The sequence below is a fragment of the Falco peregrinus genome, chromosome 1 (genome assembly GCF_023634155.1).
Source record: "Falco peregrinus isolate bFalPer1 chromosome 1, bFalPer1.pri, whole genome shotgun sequence".
Classification (NCBI taxonomy): domain Eukaryota; kingdom Metazoa; phylum Chordata; class Aves; order Falconiformes; family Falconidae; genus Falco; species Falco peregrinus.
In genome coordinates this window covers 80,016,894-80,030,147 of record NC_073721.1, presented here as the reverse complement: position 1 = coordinate 80,030,147, position 13,254 = coordinate 80,016,894, and the positions used below count along the sequence as shown (strand labels likewise).

Sequence of the window (13,254 nt, the reverse complement as noted above, 5' to 3'; positions counted from 1 at the left end):
AAGTGCAGGGAAATAAACCCTGATAAGGTTCAGTGTCTCTTGGCTGTTTTCCTTCCAGAAGCTCTATCTTTGGAAAGAGATGAAGGACAAGCTCTGTAAATTTTCTTGACAAGAGGGGAAAGGGGGAGGAAAAGAAAAAAGGAAGTTTGCAATCCAGATTGGACTGTGGGAGGTGGTTAAGATAGCAGAAACTGTCTCAGAGCTGCACCTGCTTCAAATCAATGTGCTGCAATGTGATCTCAGGTCTCTCTCTCTGCCCTTGCAGTCAAAGCACAGTGACCCTGAGGAGGGCACAGGTGGCAGCCAAGAAGGACCTTGGGAACACTTGAGAAATACGTGGGGAAAAACCTGAATGATAAAAAAATGATGACACCTGACTTGCACAAAACACCCTGGTAGATCTCAGGAATTGTGTTCTCTGTTGAGAATATTTCTTTTTAGCAGAAAATCTCGGTTCTTTCCTCTGAATTGTGTATATGAGACAAGAGGAACATTGGTAGTTAAACATCCATTTCTAATCCTACTTGTATCTTACCCACTGTGACATATTGTGCCAGGCTTGAAACTTTGGGGGGGCTGTGAGGGCCAAGCACAACGTTATGACCTTTGAACACCAGAAAGACCTTAACTTTTAACTTGCTGACAGCAAATTTTCCCTGTTTGTGCCTAAACACAGCCGTAAACTTTAGATGACAAGGGGAAATAGGGGGGAAATGCAAATTCTTCGCTTGTTTCAAGAACAAGTTTTCCATTTCCATTTTCCATTTCCATTCCCCATTCTGGGGAGCTTACACTATGGCTAGATAGCTGTTGAGATCCACTTGAGCCCCAAGAATCCACTCTGCCCTTCATAAATTGGTCAGAAACCTCCTTGCTGTAGCTATCCCACTTACACCTTTTGGGTTGTTTTGGAGCACCTCTTCACCCGTCACCAACACCTGGTATTAGACTAGTCAGAGCTGATCTGGAGACCCCTTTGCATTGCAAATGTGTGAACACCAGCAGCCACCCCTCTGGCCAACTGCAAGGGAGATTTGCAGAACGTCAAATGAATCCATTAGAGAAAAAGCCCACAAGCAATGTAAAGCAGTAGATTAAACAACTAAATAAATAACAGCAAACTGCAATGAATGTTAATGTTTGTTCTACCTGTACGCTGGGCACTGGGGGGGAATTTACTGCAGATTTGCACATGACAGAGCAGTGCCTCAGTGAATGCCTTGTGGCCTTTTCTGGAAGGATGGTAGCAGATGTCAGCTGAGGACCTGCCCAGGGTTTGCTTTTGGAAAAGCTGTCTCTATAGAACAAAGAGGATGTGGGAAGGAATGATCAGGGAGATGCTTTTCTGAGCACACAGTGTGCAATTGCTGCACCTTCCAATTAGACTTGGCAGCAGACTAATGCCTTTCTGTCAGCACCTCTACTCTGCACAGACATCTGCGGCAGAGGAGCTGAGGTCAACCCCTGTGCCAGCATGCACACATACTGCAGTCAGTAAAACCTACCTGCTACCCAGGGGCTGCTGGAGACATATTCTATTCACTCTGTCACACTCCTCCCAGCCCACCCTCCAGAATCCTGCCTGACCAGCAGGACCCCCTACCACACCACCACCAGGATCTTCCTAAAAGCCATGGGAAGGAAAGAGACCTACTCCTCCTCAGCAGTTACTTGTGCCAACTGAATGCAACAGTTTTTAGGAGCAATTATGATCAACTGCCATTCAGTCTAACTGATGATGCTGAAATGCACTTTAGAGAAAGCAGGAAAAAATGCTGCATCAGCTCTGGAAGCTGAAGTAGTTGGTAGCAGGCACGGTTGAGATGAGGCAAGCAGTGAAAAAGCTGCAGAAAAGACCTTCACACTTGCCCTGACTGAACCTGATGGGAAAACACCGAGGGGGGTAGGGGTGGGGGCAGGGAAACACAGGGATTTTATTCTAATTCCCCTTAATGTCTCCACATCCCCACTAAGAATGCCTCTGGATCTGCTTATTCTGGTCCCTGCATTTAAGATTTTACTCTTCTCCAAAATGTTGTACTGCCTGCTTTGAGCTGACTGCATACATTAACCAGGGAGAACCCTCTTCCCAAAGCCTTACTGGTACATGACAGTACTCCTGTCTGGCAGGATGAGGGATAAACGGTTGCCCCAGCTGCTTCAGGACTGCTAGGCTTTCCTTGATTTATAGTTTAGAAAAGAAATGTTTCAGGTTGGTTAATGGCACATAAGGGTCTTGGCCTGAGCATGAATTGCTCTGGAAAATCTGAGCAATATCTTTTTGGGTGACACAACAATTTACACCCACAGTTTAACTGGTGCTTTTTCTTCACGCTCAACCAAGTTGGTTTTGCTACAAAGGAAAAAAAAAAGAATAATTATACGGTAATATAGACTAACCTCTCTGCTAAACTAAAAAAAAACAACTTAAAACCTCTTTTCAGGCCACAAATGAAATTACACCGAGCTGAAGGCACAGGAACGTAAGAAAGCTTTAGCAGGAGGGATAACTGTAAGCAATGAGAACTCGTTTTGAGTAATACACAGAAATCCTTTGTTTAGCCCTGTAGATACATAGCTGGAAACACAATGTAAATCTTTTGTGGGAAAGTGCATTGATAAAAGTAACACATAAATTTAGCTTTGGCTTCTCTGTAAATTGATGAGACAACTAGTTTGCTTCATACTTTCAAATACAGAAATGGGAAGGCAGACCTGCCAGGGGGCCCACGGCAGGTGGAGTGTGGAGGACTACAGAGGTGAAGGGTTGTGGAGCGGTGTGCTGTTAAGGGGTCAGCCTGGTACTGCAGGAGGATTTAGTCCTAAATATAGCAAGGGCTATCCTGGGAGACAAGAGTGGGCTGCCGGGAGTCTAACGCCATATGAGCAGCTTTAGGTTTTGAGAACAACGATCATGGCTAAGAGGCTGATTCTTTCAATATGGGCCAAATCCTGGCTACTGGCAAAAAGCCAAAGTGAACAGGTTTTTCCTGGGAGGAGGGGACAACCTCATGTAGCATTTGGGAGACTGGCATCTTTTTTCCAAACAATACAATATCTAGGAGTTGCAGCAATGAAGATGGGGGTTTTCACTCTGATAGATGTTGTGGTATAGCTATGATATTTAACTACTTAAATTTTTGGTCAACACCCTGACACTTGCAGGGCTCTCCGCAGCTTCTTCTTTCTGTTTTCTCTGGAGACAATCCTGCCAAAACCCTGAGTTGTACCATGGAGAGGAACACGCAGAATCCCTACACAGCAGAAAGGAAATTCTGTTGTACTGGGGCAGTCTGCATCCCATAGGACAAAGCATATAGCTTCTGAGTAAATGTGGCTATGCTGAGATAGGGACCACCAGCCCTGCTTTGATGTCTATCTACAGAATATGTGCTGGATACATAAACAGCCTTCCATGCTTCATCAGCATTTTGGCTGTAAGGTATGTGCTGCTGTATCACCTTGGATTGCCTTTAAGTGATTGAGCTCAAGTTCTTGGAGTCCATGCTACAAATGCTTATTGTAATCTTACAACTGTTTGCCAACGAACCCCATCATGACAGCACACAACATTCCTAACTGCTGTGGGCTGAGAAGGGGAGATGCGAAATGTAGCATTGATAAATCTCCCCAGGGTTTTTTTTATTTTTATTTTTCAAATAAGAAGGGTGAATACTTGAAGAGATAACAAACCCCTAGGAAAAGTAAAGACCACAGTGTTCCTGCAGCACATGGGTTTGGTAGGTGTGGAACTGAGTCATCTGCAAGAACATTTACCCATCGTCCATGAGGAGTGGACTCCTGGAGTCCTGGTTTCTTGAGTAGAAAGGGATGCACTTGCAAGCACTTTCACTCCCTACTTGGGAGAAACAGAACAGTGTCAGCTGCTTCCTGACCTTCACAGAAAGAGGAAATACTCTTGCTCTGGATTTGAAATGAAGTTGTTTCTTGCATTCAGGAAGCACAGCGCACACCACTAGCACAAGAGTCCCAGAGTCTGAGTGATAAATTCAATTTTCAAGAAAGCTAGAGGTTTTTCCATGTAATCCATTTAAAGGTATTTTTTGGAGTTAGGAAATGTCTGGCACATGAGGCACTGTTATTGCTTATGCATGTAGTTCTAGCCAGCTTGGCAGGATCAACACCCTGAATAACAGACTATTGTCCTGTGGGAATACGCTGACTGTTCTTGTCACCCCATTCCCATGATCTTTCCTTTGGAGAGATCTGCTGTCTTCTGTCACTGTGTATACAAGGAGAGAGCTCACTCATTATGTTTTCCTAGCCCTTTCTCTGCCTGTGTCTAATTGAGGGGTATTAGCTTAGACAGTAGTTTGATCCCTGATGCCTTCAGAGACAGAAAGCCAACAGCAAGACAAAGGCTGGATGTTACATGTTATAACATACAACATGACTACTAAACCACAAATTAAAATGAAAGGCAAAGGATAAAAGAAGTACTTTCTGATGTGTGATGCGTATGTACATTTAAAAAAAAAAAATCCCAGGAAAGTAATAACACTGAGTATCTGCTCCTGTGTAGACCTCTGCTTCAAGTCTTTTGTTTCCAGCTTCGGGCAGCATCAGGCATGCCAGCATGAACCTCCACCATCACTTTCCTATTTTTGCTCCAGACATCGAAGCTCTTCTGGGTTTATTTGTTGGGGGGTCTTGGTTTTAGGTTCTGCTTGGTTGTAGGTTTTTTTAAATCCACACAGGAAGGAGCCTGAATTTTCGTTTGTGTGTTTAAGAAACACACAGCAACAGTGAGGTTTTGCGTGAAGGCTGTTTCCACAGTCACTGTAACCCACATATAAGCAAGGCAACCAGAGTGCAGTGTAAGGAAGGATTTCTTCCTCCAGTTCGACAGAATCAGAGCCGAAGGAGGAGAAGAGAATAAAGATCAAGTCCTTGTGCAGTCCCTAAACCTACACAGGAAAGTCCAGGCTGTCCAAAGCCTCCAGGAGGCCTGGGTACCATCCACGTATACATATGGATGCAGCACTGCAGTGCTTTCAGTTCCCTGTAGCATAAGTGCCAGGTCTCTGAGCAGCACTGGCTCACGTGGACTTGAGTTCCCCTCAAGGCAGAGTGCCCCATGTCCCCCTGCTGACTGCCTGAGCTGCTCTGGTGTTACCTTGATTCTCCATCCTTAGTCACTATCCTTTATAGATATGCACGTAACGGGGGTGACTGGGTGAAACTTTAAGAAAATAGGAACAACGTTTCTTCAAGTTCTTACAAAGATGATACAGATGCACAATGAATGATTATTTTTACATTTTCCTTCTATGCCGTGATTTTGCTCAAGGCCTACAAAAGGAGTTCTGTATGCCCACTGAACAGGCACCAGGCATACACTCCTCTACATGCTTGTTTTCACATCCTGTGCACGCTTGAAAAGACAAAGTCAGTGGAAAAGCAATCACCTTCATTTTCCCTTCTTAGTAGAAAATGACATTCCACTTCCAAGAGATCCTTGCTTACACTTGGAGGTTGTTTTTGAATTCAACAGGATCCTGTCAAGTTCTGCCAGTGCTCCCAGCTTCCTGATGGAATCAGAATGCAAACTGAGGACTGATCACTGATGATGAATCCTGCAAGGGGTCATATCTCTATCACAGTCCAGAACAAATTGAACCAACACCTGGGGCAGCTGAGAGCATGAACTAGGCCCAAATCTTAAATTTCGGACTAGATTTAAGGAAGATTTTTTTTTTTTTTATGATAAGGGTGGTGAAACACTGGAACAGGCTGCCCAGAGAGGTGGTAGACGCCCCATCCCTGGAAACATTCAAGATCAGGTTGGATGGGACTCAAAGCAACCCAATCTAGTTGAAGATGTCCCTGTTCATTGCAGGGGGTTTAGACTAGATGACTTTTAAAGGTCCCTTCCAACACAAATTATTTTATGATTTTATGATACAAATGTGGGCCAAGTACATTTCTGGTTTGAGCAGCCTGGAGTTTGGCATTATGGTCTAAATCTGCTCTGGAATTAGCCAAGGATCTGCACTGTACAGTTAAAATCCCTAACTGAGCCCGGATTAGAACTGAATTTCCCCGAATCATCTTCACAGAAACAAATAGCCTATTAGTTCAGGTAAAGGAATGTCAATCTAAACCTCTATTTATTAAAGAAGAAAAATAAACAAAGCAAACAGGAAACTAATTCCAAAGACAACTACATGGCTTACCTTACTCTAGTATGCCTGGCTCTGAAGCCTACCAGTAAACATCCCTACAAGCAAACATTTCTATCAGGAGATACAACACATTCTTGTGATACCAGTTCCCAATGCCAAGGGACTGAGGAAGGGATTAAAGACTTTTAGGAGGCACAAAGACATTTCAGGGGAGGCAAGGAGTTGTTTGAAAGTGGTGGAGGAGGGGGGGAATGTTTAAAAACTAATAACGTGTTGTACAGATAAGTCATAATCGTCACACTCACAGCTCTGGGTTCCCATGTTAAAGACAAATTACTTTGGCTGTCAGCAGCTTCATTAGCCAAAAGAGGCCGTTCAGATGGACCCAAACCTATTTACTTTTCAGAGCTGGCTGTGCCTGCTTCATATTGCAGGGCTCTGCACTGGTTGTTCAGTGATGCTGATAACTCCTGTGGGAGCTTACATCCTGCTAAGTAGTTCACTGTTTAATTGAACTGACCTTTCCCGATGGTGCCCCTTGTATTAAAAGCTGCTTTACTCCCCAGTGAAAATGGTTTGATAATCACAATATTTTACTCAGTGGACAGTTGTTTAAAAGCAGAAAATAATCAGCTAAATTGGTAGGCTCGCCTCTGGAGAGGCCCAGCACTAAAATGACAAAAGGTGCTGCAGATCAAGATAGCTGGCAAAGCTGAAGATCAGGACAGAGCCAGGAGCAGGGGCTGTGCTGCTTGAGGACGGGGGATGTCGGCAAACTCGATGGCTGGGGGAGGTGAGTGCCGGCTGAGCTGGCACAGTACGCTCTGCTCAGGCTGAGGCGAGGCGGCACAGCTAGAACGGGGCACGGGGTGGGCAAGGGCACACACAGGAGGCACGGCAAGAGAAGGCGGCTCTGTGCAAGCTGAGCAGCGCAGGACTGCAGAGTGCAGCAGCAGAGAGGGACACCCAACAGGGCACATATCTTAGATTGAGGTGGGGATAGCAAAACACTTGCTTCTGTAACACAGGAGAGATCTGTCCGAAACCATAAATGCACACCAAATTCAGGTTAGTATTAGGAGCCCTTTGAGGATGTTTGGAGCTGAGATTTTCAATTCACTTGTCTTAAATAGAGGAACCACTTGCCTTCAGAGTGTGAATGGTCTTGGGACAAAGAGGTCTTAAGTGAGAGGCATGTTTGTCGGGAGCCCCCTTTTCTCTCTGTTTTCTTCTAGGCTAGTTATCTTACCAGATGGTTGTGCAGCATCTGGGAGAGCTCTTTGGGGCTGGGAGCCAAGGTTGTGCAAAGCACATCCTTGTAGACTGTTAAGCACCTGATAACAGACAATGTTTTGCTTTCAACTTCTAGTTATGTTGACTAGCCCGAAGTATACTGTGCTCTGCTATACCTTCCCCTTCCCAAGTACAGCAATGTGTTCATTCCCAGTGCTTTTTATACTGAATTGGCATTTTACAGGTCTCCCAGGTCATCACAAGGGCTAGAGTGCCACATGACCTTCTATTTCTCTACTGCAGGAGTAGTAATTTCATTTTCTCAGTTCAGCCAACCCTTTTCTTTCCTCTTGGTGTCTCAGAGCTGCAGACACTCAAAGAATGCGCTGTTCAGTAAACTAAATTTTTTCTTGTTCTTTATTCCCAAGGACATTTCAATTGTTTTCCTCTTTGTGCTAAAGCTACACAGGACAGGATAACAGTCATATTTTCCCTCCCACAGTGGGGTGTTTTGACTTGTGTCTGCTTGAGACTCTAGGAATGCAGGATGTGTGGGAATCTCATGGGCTGCTGGTGCCAGGGTGCCGAGATAAGGCAGCTGGACTCTGACCTGCTGCAGATTAATGGACAACAGAGCCCCTGAGGTGGCAGGGCTGACTTGGGGGAGATGCCAGCACAAAACCTGGGAGATTCAGAGCATGCTGTGGGGACCTACATTTGTTCCCATCAAGTGGATGTGCAAACAAAAATGTCCCCTCTCCAGGATGAGCCAGTAAAAGCCACATTGCCCCAGCTCCACTAGGGCACCACACCCTTCAGCAGTGGCCTGTTCTCCTCTGCTTTTGTTAGACAGCCTTCTTAGTTATCTGGTCAAGCAGTCAGAAACAGCTTGCTTGGCTGTTGGACAGCTACCAGAAGCCCACTGCACAAGAAGGTAACTGGGTTCACTTTCCATATTATCCCATCCTCTCTTGGCACAGATTCAGTCTCCAAGAGCGACCAAATCTCCAAGAGAGACCACAGCTAGGCCTGAGGGTCTACCTTTACCTCATACTTTTGTGTTCATGAAGCAAAACAGATGAATTGAGGACAACCATCAGCATAAAAATCCTCTGAAATAAAATTAACCCAAGGAAATAAAATTGCAGTCTAACTGCAAGAGCTCCAGCTTGATTTCATCAACTCCCTTTTGAATGGCAATTACATTGTGAACTGATCAGTTCAAGCCTAAATCCTCCATGTCTTCTTCTGATTAAATACTCATTGTCTAAACATCCATCTTACTCTCAGTACTTCTACTTATCAATTTAATCAATTCCCTCATTATTCACCTATCCGCTTTAGCCTGCATTTTAGCATCATATTTTTTTTCAGGTGATGCAAATTTACAGAAGTTCACTCTAACTGCAAAGCAAAAAAATACGTCTTAGACAGAATGTCTTCATACTCCTGCGTTTCTCAGCTTTAAAAAGAACATTTAAGTTGCCTGATATTCACAGGGGATTGCCTTGAAACTCTGCGAACATTCCTTCTATGCTAGCCCCAAGGAGCAAGACTGCATTCAGGAAAATACAGTATTTGATGCTGGTTTGAAAAATTCATTGCCTAACCTTGTATAAGTGGTCCACAACATCTCCCCTGAGATGGAAGTATTTTGTTAGTGGAGTATTTTGAAGAATTGCCTTTGAACGCCAATTTAAAGAAAATACAGGAACAGGGATTCTTTTCATTTGCTGTTGGTTTTACTACATGCTTTTGATAAAAATGATTATGAGGAGGATATCTTCTAATTGCATCCCTGATAATATTTGCCAAATGATCCCTTCTTCCTTTTTCTTTTTTAGCCTTTATAAAATTATATTTTCACTTTCTCAGAAGGTTAGGCAGCTTTATCCTAGCTTGTAGCACTTTTTCTCAAATTATCTGTTTTCCTAAAGGCATTTTCTGTGCACAGTTTATCTGTAAAATTTCCCTGATAAATCTGAGGCCCTTAGGAGGGAAGGATTAAGCTCACTGCATTGCCTACTGTCCTATCATTATTCTAAGGTAGTGTCTGGTGGACAAGTCTCGAGCTGCGCTGGAGGGAGCTGCTGCATTTGGGGTTTTGTGTGTGTGTGGGGGGGGATATAATTAGCTGTAAATAAATAAATGATAAAAAAGGTGTATTAACCATGATTTTGTTATGATAACAGCCATACTGTAAATAAGCCAGACTGGTGACAGGGACTACAGAGAGCCAAACTGAACTTTATAGCACTCTTTCATCTCTGCTTTCCCTGAGACATGGCTCCAGCTCCCTGCACCTTGCAGACTTGTAAATTTTGGAACAATTTGTTCCCAGAGGAGCATTAGCCTGTTATAACCGATAGATTCAAAGAAAATATCATTTACCCAGCTTGAATAGATATCCTCAAAGTCACTTCAAACTGTATGTCTCCTTTTTCTTACAAGTGAGTAATGACAATGTGATAGCAGAATATCACAGAAACTGAGTTTTATTAGCCGTAGTTCCAAAAAATCAAGAACCAACCTGTGCATCTTCATATGTATATCTCCCTGGGTCTTTGACATTTTGGCTTGTTTTCTCATAGCTGTGGGAATCCAGGTTGATAGCACTTTGGGCCCCAGGAGCTAGAAACTCTTGCCAGATTTCTTCCACTCTGGTGGTTACATCCTGTAGAGGTTGTTTCTTAAGATCTTGGACAGCCAACCAAAACCTATACTAGGCAAAAATTAAGAGGAGAAAAGAGAAAAAGAGAGAAATGTAGGTAAGACGTGATGGATAAGCCTGGGCACAGTCCCGAAATACAGATGTAGAGCCTATCCTCGCATCTAGCTTAATTCACAGAAGACTCTCCATTTAGCATGATTTCAGAGTAAGGAGCAATATACTTTACACCAAATCCTTACACTGTGGCTAAGATTAGAACAGTGACAAGATACAGTGTCTTCCAGGACAAAATCCTGTTGGCGGTGAGGGTGGGTAGAGGAGCCAGCAGCCCAGTGACTCCTGCGCTGTTGCTGACCCTCGCTTCCTTACCAGATGCAGGCAGTGCCTAACCACCCCAGAAACACCTGAAATTATTGTACTCAAATGAAGCCGCTAAACCATATAGCCTGGTCCCCTACCTGCAATAGAGGGAAACAGCCAATTTGGGAAAAAAACACATCTGCAGTGCCAGTGCATGCAAGGCCAGGCTAAGTCCTTCTTGCCTGTCCCTGCTCCTCCCCTACCAGAAGGGAGCCTAACGCCACAGCCCTGACTCACCCAAAACACTCAACCATACCCCATCATACGGCTTTCCCCACTTCCTGGCAGGCTGTGAGTAAAATGGACTGGGGTGTGCTCAGACACTACATTAGTATCTGTGGAGTCACATACTGGTGGTGACATTTGGTTTTATAAACTGAAATAGTGTATTTGGGGTTGGTGGAGGGGGGTGTGTGCTTTGTCCTTTTCCATATTTGAGGTGTTAAGTGTGCCTGACGTCCTGCCTTGTTATTTGAACCACAAGTGACACCCCCACTTATCACACGCATGCAGAGAGTAAAGGCTAGCACTCACAGTGCAACAACCTGATGCCACATGTGGCTTGCTTTGCTTCGAAAACATTTTATCATTCAATTTCAGATGCGATGGGAATATACGAATGCAGAAGAGGCATGGAGAGAAAAGATGCTAATCATTCCAGAGTAGCTGGGACACTTCAGACAAACACTTGGCTAGAGAGAACATTTTCTGCTGGCTTATCTTCTGCCCCTGGAGCCGGGGAGGTGGGCTGGGAAAGCACACTCGTGAGAGAACCAGGCGCACTGTGAAGTGACAGCTTGCCAGAACAGGAGCGCCATCCATTTTAATAACCATTTGGCTCAATCTGAAAACCAACCAACCAGACCAATCTGACACTAACAAGAACAAGCTCTTTTTACTGCAAGCCATTGTGAATTCATGCCCAAGGCTGGATGTCCTCTTCAAGGCAAAGGGGAGTTTTGTCTTGGTAAAAATTTCAAAGCTATTCAATATGGCTTGTATCTGAAAATCAAGGAACATCAAAGAGGGGTACCAAGCCCTGCAGCCTCAACTCCAAGGCAAATTCCCTGCCATGAGAAATCATCCCGAAGCCAATACATAAGCAGGGCTTCCTGCAGGATTTATACAGCATTTACAAGAGAGAAGCAGGTATTTCTGCCCAAGAAAGGAGCAAAGAGATGATGGCTGCCCTGGAATTCGTGCTCAATTATGAAGTGCAAACGCACTCCCTGAGTCATCCCGCAATGGCTGAAGCGCCAGCCCAGCCCCAAGTTCACAAGGAGTCAGGAGAAGATCCCACATCGCCTCCTTCCCTTCTCTGGGAGGCAGACACCTCTCGCACAGGGCAGGGGCGGAGAGAGATGTACTGGTGTGTCCTCTCCGCAGGTGACCTATAAGCAGAGCAGGGCTGGCACGGGGGCTGCCTGCACAGAGGGAACAGCAGCATCGATCACAGGTTCTTTGCCCTTTATAAAACAGCATGTAAGACCCGGAGAAGGCTGATAACATGGTGTCCTAAACTGCTGTCAGAGACATAAACCATTTCAACCTCAATCAGCTTGTAATTAAGCTGCTGTCACTTGCAGGAGATACCCGTAAAGGTGCTTTATCCTACGCAGCCCCCCGAAGGCGCAGAGCGCTCCTGGGCCCCAGCGCGCCCACCCTGCCCCGCAGGGCACCGCCGAGGGGCTCAGTCCCTGCTCACAGCCGCCCCTCAGCCAGGGGACCGCTGGGGGGAGGGCAGGGGGCTGCTTCTGAGGGCCGCTGCAAAACAAAAATTAACGTTAAAACCTGACCGAGAGGCACAACATGGATGACTCCAGAAACTGAGGAAGGGCTGCCAGCATAAGGACAGCGTTGTACCCCCACCTTGGGGAAGGCTGCGATACCCCTGCCAGCGAAACGGCCACACAGGCACACCGCCCGCCCCAACAGCGCCCTGCCGGCACCCGGGGCGCCCCCCGCCTCGTCCTCCCTCCTTTTCACCCAGGGAAGAAGTACCGTTTTTAACATCGCAGCTGGGAGGGGACCTGAGCGAAAGCAGCAGGTATAAATCAACACGCAGTTCAAACAGAGGAACTATTTACGTCTTTGTGCTGCTTAACGGCCAGGTCCCTGGTGCGGCGAGCCTGGCGTGGCGGGGACCGGCAGAAATCTGCCCTCCGTGGGGCACGCTGGGGACAGACGCCTGCAGCGGGGCTGCCTGCCATGGGCACGGTCCTTCGCTATCGTGGCTGTGGGCGAGGGCAAGGGCCCCCCCGCCCCAGCCCCCAGCCCCTCTGCCTGCTGCTCCTGGGCAGAAGACGCCTCTCCGCAGCCAGGCAGCGCTCGCCAGCGAGACGGCCGGTTGCTGCGAACGGCTGCCGGGACGGGGAGGTGCCGGCACCCCGGCCCAGCCCCCGGAGGGGCGCAGGCTGCCCCTCGGGCCGGCCGCCGCCGGAGGTGCCCGCCGGGAGCGCGCAGCCGGCTCAGGCGCGGAGCGGCCGTGCCGCCTGCTGGCCAGGCGGGGATGAGCCCGGCCCGGCACCGGGACCCGGCCCCGCCGCCCACCGCCGGCCCCGCGCCCCAACCTCCCCAGTGTGGCACCTGCCCTTGTGGCTTTGGCAGTGGTTAGAAACTTCCCCTGAAAATGCTTTTTATTTGAAAAACGAGGGGCTTGCATGGGTTTCACTTCAGTAGATATGCTTCCCTCGATGCCCCAAACTTTTCCTTTCCCGATACAAACTAAAAAAAAAAATTATTAAAAATTGGCAACAAGTTTCAGCCATCGGGGGTCACAGAAGATAAAACCACTTCCTGTGGGTAAAGTTCTTTTCTCGGTAACTCAGTTTTCAACATATGTTC

General features: G+C 46.5%; 1 protein-coding gene across 2 annotated transcripts in view; it reads right to left on the bottom strand.

The window, feature by feature from the left end:
- The window catches only part of RGS6 (regulator of G protein signaling 6), a 276,743-nt gene that overhangs the window by 34,785 nt on the left and 228,704 nt on the right, over positions 1-13,254 (bottom strand). For both annotated transcript variants that reach the window (XM_055790494.1, XM_055790486.1), the window contains exon 15: positions 9,910-10,096. In XM_055790494.1, coding sequence (XP_055646469.1) covers positions 9,910-10,096 — 187 coding nt within the window. The remainder of the gene's footprint in view (positions 1-9,909; positions 10,097-13,254) is intronic.